Source organism: Carcharodon carcharias, chromosome 31 (assembly GCF_017639515.1).
Source record: "Carcharodon carcharias isolate sCarCar2 chromosome 31, sCarCar2.pri, whole genome shotgun sequence".
Lineage (NCBI taxonomy): Eukaryota > Metazoa > Chordata > Chondrichthyes > Lamniformes > Lamnidae > Carcharodon > Carcharodon carcharias.
In genome coordinates, this window is record NC_054497.1 from 15,534,823 (window position 1) to 15,545,489 (window position 10,667).

At 44.6% G+C, this 10,667-nt stretch overlaps 1 protein-coding gene across 28 annotated transcripts in view; it reads left to right on the top strand.

Moving 5' to 3' along the window:
• The window catches only part of LOC121271629 (protein PRQFV-amide-like), a 101,679-nt gene extending 93,917 nt beyond the window's left edge, over positions 1–7,762 (top strand). For all 28 annotated transcript variants that reach the window (XM_041177683.1, XM_041177684.1, XM_041177688.1 and 25 more), the window contains 3 exons: positions 114–170; positions 4,851–4,926; positions 7,052–7,762. In XM_041177683.1, the coding sequence (XP_041033617.1) occupies positions 114–170; positions 4,851–4,926; positions 7,052–7,184 (266 nt within the window). In that variant the 3' untranslated portion in view covers positions 7,185–7,762. The remainder of the gene's footprint in view (positions 1–113; positions 171–4,850; positions 4,927–7,051) is intronic.
• The last annotated feature ends 2,905 nt before the right edge of the window (positions 7,763–10,667 follow it).

Below are 10,667 nucleotides of genomic sequence, written 5' to 3' on the forward strand. Positions count from 1 at the left end.
GTACAATGTGTGAGTGTGAGCAAAAAGGAACATGTGACAGGGACACACTTTTCAATTGTGAACATTTCACATTCATTTTCCATTTTTTAATCAAAAACTGGTTTTCATTTCAGATTCCAATGAAATTGCCAAAAGGATAAACAAAGTGATTGGTTCCAGAGAAGATGATGGTTTGTAGATCTCTCTGTGTGAGGGATTATTGACTGCGCTAATATATGGGAGCTGGGGTTCTTTATTGAAATGATGTCAAATGCACGTGGAGTGAGGGGAGAAGTAGCAGAATGGAGAGCAAGCTGGCTACAAATCGGCAAACATAGAGTAGGGGTTAAAGGGAGTTAATCCAACTGGTGGAAGGTGGGAAGTGGTGTTCCATAGGGATCGGTGCTGGGATCACTGTCATTCATCATTTACAGAAATAGTTTGTACTCCGGAATCAGAAATACAATTTCAAAATGTGTGGATAGGGTCTAGTTAATAGTGAGTACACTCAATAAATCAGTCATTATTAAACTTTTCGACTGGAGTTGTAATTAGCAAATGAGTTTCAAGAGGGAAAAATATTGACTCCAGATGATACTGGAACTGAGGAAAATCAGGATAGACTGAACGGGTCAGGACTGCATTCTGCAGAAAAGTGAAGATTGAGCGGGTAATCAGATAAGGATCTTTACAAAGAATTCAAGTTAGGCTTCTGAGGGGGAAAATCTCTTCCATTGACTAGGCAAAGAACCTGCGGCCATAAATATAAAAGTCAATGATAAATCTAATAGGGAATTTTGGAGGAAACTCTTCACCCAGAATGTTGTGAGAATGTGGAAGTCACTACCACAGGGAATGTTTGTGGCATATAGTGTCGATATATTAATGGAGTGGGCAGAGACTGCAGCTTAGGGCCAATATCACACCCGGGCTGTAACCTCTCATCAGATTGTGTCTGTGGCCAATTTCAATCTTAATGATGATCCTCCACTGTCAGTCTACAGTTACTATGTGCTGCTCCAATTCTGGCTGCTTGAGCATCACCAATTTCCTTTGCCCTACCATTGGAGACTGTGCCTTCAGCTGCCTGTACCCTAAACCCTAGAACTCCCTCTCACTGACCTGTTTGACCAAGCTTTTTGGTGTCCTGATGTCTGCTCCTTTAACTCAGAGTTAATTTGCTCGTGTGATAACACTCCAGTGACATGCTTTTGGACATTTTCCTATATGAATGTTTCAGGTTGATGTTGCTGCAGCAGCTGGACGCTCCTCAATGCCGATCACACACCCTGACCCACAGATGCTGCAGTGTCACTGGTGCACATGCGTCAGAATGGAGTTAGCAGTTTTCTTAATCGCAATCCCCTCCCAGTGCTGGGCTGGACGTTCATCTCTGGATCTAGTCCTGGTTATGTTCTGAGATCCTGGATCAGCCAAGATACAGGGATCAAATGCCCCAGAGAGCTTTACATGCATCAAGAGTACGAAGTTCCAGCACTGCATTATTTTAAAATATAACCTTCACTAATAAAATCTCTCTGTTAATTACTGATTCCGATATAATCGGAAATGGAAAAACAACCAGCCACAAAGTCAATGAGAGTATATTTTTAAATCTTGATGAATTTAGATGAATATTACTCTAGTTGTAATATTTGTGTCATCTCACAGAATCTCACAGTGCAGAAGAGGCCCTTCGGCCCATCGAGTCTGCACCGACATGTGAGAAACACCTGACCTATCTACCTAATCCCATTTACCAGCACTTGGCCCATAGCCTTGAATGTTATGATGTGCCAAGTGCTCATCCAGGTACTTTTTAAAGGATGTGAGGCGACCCGCCTCCACCACCCTCCCAGGCAGCACATTCCAGACCGTCACCACCCTCTGGGTAAAAAAGTTTTTCCTCACATCCCCCCCCCTAAACCTCCTGCCCCTCACCTTGAACTTATGTCCCCTTGTGACTGACCCTTCAACTAAAGGGAACAGCTGTTCCCTATCCACCCTGTCCATGCCCCTCATAATCTTGTACACCTCGTTCAGGTCATCCCTCAGTCTTCTCTGCTCCAACGAAAACAACCCAAGTCTATCCAACCTCTTTTCATAACTTAAATGTTTCATCCCAGGCAACATCCTGGTGAATCTCCTCTGCACCCACTCCAGTGCAATCACATCCTTCCTATAATGTGGCGACCAGAACTGCACACTGTACTCCAGCTGTGGCTTCACTAAGGTTTTATACAACTCCAACATGATCTCCCTACTTTTGTAATCTATGCCTCGATTAATAAAGGCATGTGTACCATATGCCTTTTTCACCACCTCACTAACATGCTCCTCCGCCTTCAGAGATCTATGGACACGCATGTCAAGGTCCCTTTGTTCCTCAGAACTTCCTAGTATCATGCCGTTCATTGAATACTTCCTTGTCAAATTACTCCTTCCAAAGTGTATCACCTCACACTTTTCAGGGTTAAATTCCATCTGCCACTTATCTGCCCATTTGACCATCCCATCTATATCTTCCTGTAGCCCAAGACACTCAACCTCACTGTTAACCACCTGGCCAATCTTTGTGTCATCCGCAAACTTACTAACCCTACCCCCCACATAGTCATCTATGTCATTTATATAAATGACGTATAATAGGGGACCCAGCACAGATCCCTGTGGTACGCCAGTGGACACTGCCTTCCAGTCACTAAAGCATCCCTCTATCATCATCCTCTGTCTCCTACAACTAAGCCAATTTTGAATCCACATTATCAAATTACCCTGTATCCCATGTGCATTTGCCTTCTTTATAAGTCTCCCATGTGGGAACTTGTCAAAGGCTTTGCTGAAATCCATATGAACTACATCAAATACACTACCCTCATCTACACACCTGGTCACCTCTTCAAAAAAAATCAATCAAATTTGTTAGGCATGACCTCCCTCTGACAAAGCCATGCTGACTATCCCTGATCAAATCTTGCCTCATCCTCATCTGCTGAACCACTGTTCCCTGGTAACTCATTCCACATTCCACCAACTCCCCTTCCCATTCCAACATTCCCCTTTTCATCTCTTTCTCCCAGAATTGCTTTTGCATGGGAATCAGTTCTGTAATCGATATCCTAAAATCAAACAGCTCAGCTGGACCCAGCTGAAAATGGTTGGGCCTAAGGATCCCAGTGATCCTGAACAGAATCCCTGGTTCAGTGTTTCTGCTAGGCTGTGGGATCTGAGGCCTGGTTGGTGCCCCTGTTGGAAGCAGCACAGGAGTGGAGGCAGAGAGGATATTCAGCCAAGGGATGCTGTACCTTTCTCACTCTGAATCTTCTAGGCAAGGTTTAGCAATGTAGACTATCTCTTTATTTGTCGGATTGTTAGATTTTTTTAATGGGGATGTGTTTGGGGCTAAAATCCTGGCTGCTACCAGAGTTTAGAGGTTTCTGGTTCTGGTCTGGGAGCCAACATCTGGCTCCCAGCTGTTGCCAGTACCACAGCCTTTGAAGATATAAGACCAGTGAATGGAAGAATGTCAACAAGAGAGTTTTGTTTAATGACTGGGGAAGGAAGGAGAGGGCATCTGTAGCCAAGAGTGTTCTTCCCAGGTACAGAATAAATTAATCACTGAACTGTGGCCCAATGTCAGGTGATGTAGAGAATGCTTCAATGCAGATCCAGTGCAGAGCCAGAACCAGAGAAACTCCATACTGCAGCGGGAGACTGGAACAACTGGTTCCAGACCACAGTCCCACTTCCCCAGCCCCCGCTCCCACTCACCCAGCCCCAGCCCCCTACTCGCCCAGCCCCCTACCCACATGCATGGTCCTAACACACCCAGTCCCACTGACCCAGCCCACACACTCCTTCCTCCCCACACCCCCTCATATTCACAGCTGTTCCTCCAACAGCATCAGGGCATCAATCTTATGCTTCCCCCGCCGGTGGGCTTTAGGCCGGGTGGTGGGGGGGCTGATATTGAAGGAACAGGATTCCCTCCAGGTTCCCACCCGCCCCAACCACACAGCAATTTTACACTGGGGCAGGCAAGGCTTCAGACATGACATCCGCCCTTGCCCCAGTTGAGGCTCTTAACTGACAATCATTGGTCGCTTAAGTGCTGTTTCCCACCCAGCCTCGATTTTTAGGCTGGTGGGAGGGTTGACCTTGTGGTGGAGGAAAGCCCGAAAATTGACAGACTTAAATGTGGGAAGGGGGGACGGCGCCACTTTCAGAAGCCCCCTTCTGAAGTTGGGTGCCCCCACCCCCCTTAAGGTCAGGCAGTCTCCGGATCTCTTCCTCAAGACCCCAGTCTCCCCCCCCTCACGCCCCAACCAATGCCTTCCCTCCCCTCCCCCACCCTAGGACCCTTTAAACTTACCTGGGCCTCTGGTGCACGGACTTAGTCTCAGGGGTCCTCAGGCACTTCCTCCTGTGTCCACTGCAGCTCCTGCCGCTGGGGGGCTGGAGACCTGCTGGCCAATTGGGTTGGCCAGCAGCTGTCTAAGGCGGGGCCTCCTGAGTGAGGGGTGGAAGTCCCTCCAGCAGCCGCTTAACACCCATTCGAGGGTGAAATGGCTGCGGGGCACTCGGAGTCAGCAGGGACATGTTCCCCTCAGATTCTTCAGACAGGGAAGTCAGACCCCGTCATTCGAAAAATTCAGGCCCAGGTTAAATCTGAACTTTTTTTTCTCTAGTTTCATAAATGAATTGCAGCAACAGCAAAAAAAATAGATTTTATTTATATTATTAAACGAAGAACGTGAGGAATCGGCTGAGGGGAATAATAGGATTTGACTTTGATAATATTCTGACGCTCCTGAGTCCCACAATGATTATTTTCCTTATATTCCTGTAATTATTCACTCCTTTTGTTCCAGGTCCTTTCCTCGAGAAGCAGGAAGCCAATTCTGTTGTGAAGAGGTCCAGGAGATCAATCCGCGAATACTATGAAAGGTCACTCAGTAGTTCTTGCCTCAATGGTTGAGGGCTCGCTTGTTTATAATGATATGTCTTCACTGCTTCTTGCACAGGGCTCCATATGGAAATACTCAAGCTTCTTTAATCCAAACACCTCTGAAGCTGCTTCACAGCGGGAGCTTCACAACAGACAGGGAGACAGAGATGACCAAAGGCTTGGTCACCCAGGCGGGGATGGAGGAGGCTTTAAAGAGAGGAGAGGGAGGTTTAAGGAGGCAACTCCAGACTGCAAGAGCCAGGAGGCTGAAGGTTGCTGCCCTTTGGGGAGAATGAGGGGGGACAAAGTGAGAGGAATAGAGGGTGGGGGTGGAAGTGTAGCGCTAGGGATGATAGCAGAAACATGGTGAGACCAGAGGGTTAATTAAAGCAGAGGCTGGAGATTTTACATTGAATGCTATGGGAGACAAAGATTAGTCAGTGATGAGGGAATCCTTGGGTGAAATTGTAAAAGTTAGGATATTAGGATAGAATTATGGAGACAGGAAAATGGGAGACTAGCAAAGAAAACATTGAAGTAATCAGGTCTGGAGTTGACCAAGCTCTGCAGGTACAGACTTGGTGTCTATTGTACGGCAAGGGCTGGCCATTGAGCAGCAAGCTGTTAAGTTAATAAAAAATTAGCTGCTTAATGGACATTAATAGCAAGCTTAAAAGAGAGCTGCTGATTTCTCAAATATTAGACAGTGAGTGGGTTAGCTATGAGGATTGGACCAGTGCTCACTGCGTACAGGAGTGACAGAGACTCTTCCTTTCCCTTCGAGCTGCTGTGACTCACACCTCAGCACCCCTCCCAGTGGAAGGCTCCTGGTTGCTGGCCACTGTGTGGGCACACAGTGGGCAGAACATGCTCCAAGACTATTCTTGGGTGCTGGGATCTTTGTGGAATGCTTATTTTGGCTTTGCCCCTAGAAACACTGCCTTGCTCATTTCGAGAATGCCTCTGATCATGTCCCAAAAACGTGCAGCCAATCTGTTGCGGAATGAGGTGACAGCAGTTTGTTTACTGGGTCGTGTCACGTTGTCGTTGGCAGTGAGCAGGGGAAGTCAATGAGATCAGAATTTTATGGCCACTGCCATTTAAAACACAATACTGCACCTCTCTGCTTTCATGCAAACTCTTCTGGCTATAGTCAATGTCCAAAATACACACAGCCCACATTTATACCTCGATGCCAAATCTGAGAGAGAGATTCTTACTGTATGCCACATATAAGATTGAATAATTAATAGGAGTTCATTATTCCTGTCCTCTCATTGTGTCAGCATTTTGAAGGTACCACATTTAAATAGTGACTACAGCTGAAAAGGCTCCACAGTCCATCACCCACTGCAAAACTCTTTCCTGCCCACCCCACCAGACTCTCTTCACCGCCCCCCCACCAAGACTCTGTCCTCTTCACCCCCCCACACCCTCCCACCTATCAAACAATTGAATCCTGTAAACAATCTCCTTAACCAGCTGTAACACCAACTCCTGGGAAATCTCAGGCTAGTTTTAGAAAACGCTCTGGGAACAGGGCTGTGAGGATAGCGCGGGGGAATAGAACTGACTGGTTCACTTTACAGAGAGCTGGCATGGACTCCCTGTGCCAAATGGCCTCGTTCTGTAGAATAATGACTATGATTTTCCCCCACTATAACACAATTAGGCAAACACTGGGAGACTATAGCTGTAATTCACTAACAAACTTACCTAATATACTCTCCTGGTTAAACCCCAATATCCCCCTCCCTCACTCCTCCACTTGTTGAGTGTCATCTTAAAGGATTCCTCACAGTCAGATAACGGTATCAGGAGTGGGGCCTGAACCCACCACCTTCTGAAACAGGCAAAAATGCCCCCCACTGAACCGCAAATGACACCTTTAAGTATTTATTTATAACAATACTCGATTATGGTTTCAACTCTGTCCCCTAGTTGGACTCAAATCAGGCCGAGAGACAGGGGACAAATTTATCTCAGAGATCCAAGCTCACATTCAGCTTGGAGAGTCTATCCAAACTAGATTCTGGTTCTCTAAGTATTAAAGCTGCAGCCTTCATTTTATTTGACAAATTGAAGTGTGACATGACTCCTGACGTTAATCTATTTTAATTCCAGGCACCGTGAATATTATTACAAGACACCATTTGAAAAACGCAAGGAGATATGTGAGTCGTACTATCCTTGTGACTACCTAGCAAACCGGATTGGATACCAAAATGCCTACATACAATACTTTGGATATTATTAATAATAAACCCTAGGACTGAAAGCATCATTAACATCACAGAACTTTACACTGCACAATATCAGGCACAGTGAATCAGCGACATTTGCAATGTTGATCAAAAACTTGGAAACAGTTTCTGTAGTGTTTTAATTTAGTTCTGCTGGTCATAACGTAGCCCGTTGGAACCTCTGGTTTAAAAGTGCCCAATGCACCCGAGAACAGGGACAAGAAGCTTATTCCTTGCTTAAAGATCAATTACACCTTCTCACCACATACCTCAGTAAGTTCTCCCTCTCCAAAACACACTTCATCCTCTGTCAACCCCCTTCACACTGTTCTTTCTGCTAACTTATTCCCGAATCAGTTCCACGGATTTCTTCCTTACCCAGACTTCCTCATTATTAGTTCATGTTGCCTGGAATTTGAGTTCTGTGTGAACCTGTTTCTCTGAAATTTCTCCAGATCATTCCTATGACTGATTTTTATTCCCCAAACACAGTTGCTCCCTTTCCAACTTTAATTTTTTTTTAAGTGCTGCTAGTTTTTCAGATATATAAGGAGAACTGAACCCAAGGCTCTGGGTCTCCTTGCCACATTGTTCTTGCTCAAATTGTCTTAAAAAAAGAGGGAGATTAAAATGTCTCATGAAAAACCTTTTCTTAGTCTTAAATTCCCTGCTGAAATCTGCAGCGTTTAGTTATGCACCAGGTCTTCACCTCCAGGGAATCTGGCTTCAGGTCCAGCCAAGATGAATGAAATTAAAGGCTGCTCAAGCTGCCTCTTGAGGTCCATGTGAAATGAGTTTGGCCAGTCTCACCTTAGCTATGAGCAGGAATGGGCTTCTTACAATGTCCCTATATCGGCACCTCCATCAAAGAACACAGGGCACTTTATATATTAGAGGGTGTGTTTCTGCAAATGGAACTGACAAACGTTATTAGTCAAGGGTAGGGGCAGCTTTTATTGTGTAGATTGCCTATGCTATACCTGACCTGCTGATGCTTGATGCCAACACTGGGCATTTGAAACGGAAAGGATTCTATCCTCAACTCGAACACCCTTCACATAAAAATGACATGATTCTTCCACCCCCCCCCACAATCCCCCTTTATTTAAGTTAACGATAAATGGCAAATAAAATCATATCCTGCCCACCGACCAGAAACAGAGCCAGTTCTTTGTGGTGGAGGAAGGATTGAATGGGCTATTGAGGTATTATTCTGTACAGATCAGCTCTAATGGACAAAAAGTTAAACAAGTGTTTTAAGGAGTAGCATGTTTGAATCACTGTGGATATATTGTGTGTGGTGTAACAGTATGCACGCTGGGCAGCGAGCTGTTACCCAGTTAATGGCAGCAGCAAGGGAGGACCGATTGACCCAGCACCCTATTATCACACCAAACACTAAAATTCCTCTCTAACTCGTTTGACTGCCGCAAAGGAAATAAACAGATTAACCACTGTTAAAACTGCAGCCAAAAGAGCTTCACATAAGCAATTATTCTGTGCAATATCATACCAAGACTGATATCTACGCAATAATATCACATTCGTTGATAACCAGACCAGTCCTTACACCTGTGTAATTTCTGTCAGTGATGGAATAGGCTGGGTCTCCATCACACTGTCCCACCGTGCCTGTCTCAGTTCAATATTAATGTTTACTTTTGTCTAAGGCACAAATGTATCATAATTAAACATCTAAAGACACTTGACCCCTCCACTCCCCATGCCTAAATGTTGACTGTACAGTTGTATCATAGCTGAAACTTGTTTTGTTTTTGTAAATTAATTGCTTAGAATGTTGCTGTGAATTGTCTCCATGTTGTGGTACTGAATTGAATACTAGGACAAAGAGAATTGGAACATTAATTTAAAACTAGCCCTGCCACTGGCTTTAAATTGCTTCTGTTCCAATTTAAAAGCTTTGCAGAAATGAAATTGAGTGAAGTTTCAAAACATTTTCCCCCTCAAAAATCAATGATCCTGGACAGCAAAAGATGACCATTTTCAATCTTTTGCCTTTCAAAAAGAAACCAAACATATAACAGTACTGAATTATTATCGTGTGGAGTCAACCCTGAAGGGCTGATTTCCATCATACGGTAACAGTTTGGAGGATGAAATACTGATCTTGGGAAAAGGTTAAAAAAAATTTCCTTCATTTTGAAAATGTTCCAACAACACTGGAGGAGTAAAACATTCTCGATTAAGTGATTAGCTGTTTTGGGGCAGGGTGAGGTGGCTCAATGCCAGGGGAGGCAGACAGTGTCTTTAGTTAAACTCTTTCACATGATGTTAAGAACGAATAACACTGCTTTGTTGCACCTGCTGAAGATACTGTGCTCGGTTAACTGCAATTTATTTTCTTATTTTTTAATCTAAAATCCTGTAGTTTCTGATGTCTGTATATGACTATAACAATAAAAATGAATAAAAGTAATCAACTTTTTTTCTGGATCACTTGCTCCAATAACAGAGTGTGTTTGGTGTGGTCGTTGACACAAGTTTCCATCTTGTGCTCCTTTAAAAGGAGTAACTACTGTCCCCACGTATAATTCCCCAGTCATTACCCAACCTACCATCCATCAGCTCACACCCTCCAATCCATTCGTATTTACCAGACCAGAGGGGTTATAGCTAGCAGGTTAGAATAACAGGCAGGGCTCCTTTCTACAAAAGCAAAGGCAGAGAAGCAATCTAATGGAGAGGCCTTTATCATGCCCCCTTCACAATTTTAATGTAGACAGAGAGAAACTTATTTGGCTTGTGGCTGGAGCCGGGGGCAGGGTGGGGGGAATATACCTAAGGGCCATAAATGTAAGATAGTCACTACTAAATCCAATAGGAAATTCAAGAGAAACTTCTTCACCCAAAGAGTGGTGAGAATGTGGAGCTTGCTCCCAAAGGGAATAGTTGAGGCAACTGCATTGATGCATTGATGCATTTAAGGAGAAGCTAGATAAGGACATGATGGGGGTGAGATAAAGAGGGATGGGACGAAGCTGATGTGGAGCGCAAACCAAAAGAAATCCAAATGGCCTGTTTCTGTCTGCAAATTCTATTTAAGTCAGTGCAACGGTTGAATCACTTAATATTGGTCTCAGCTTTTGACTAATGCAAATCTTGCATTCTTCAGTGGGCTGAGTCTACTAATGTGGTGGAATTTCCCAAATTTCCCAAGACCTGCGGTCCAGTTTCATTCATGTATTGGTTTGCCTCTGGGATGTCGAGCCAGAATGGGGAAGATTTGCTGGAGAAAGCCACTGAGCTGCCTGCACCTAAACAAATTTCCTTCCAGATTTGTGCCTCCATTGATAGGGGCCTACAAACCGGGATGTTTGATGGCACTGATTTGTATCCACTGGGAAATAGAGACGTACCAAAATACTCCAAGCTGCATCTGCTCAGAGCCACAAGAACACAGGAGATAAGAGCAGGAGTAGACCACACAGTTCGTTGAGCCTGCTCCGCCATTCACAATGATCATGGCCAATTTTGGG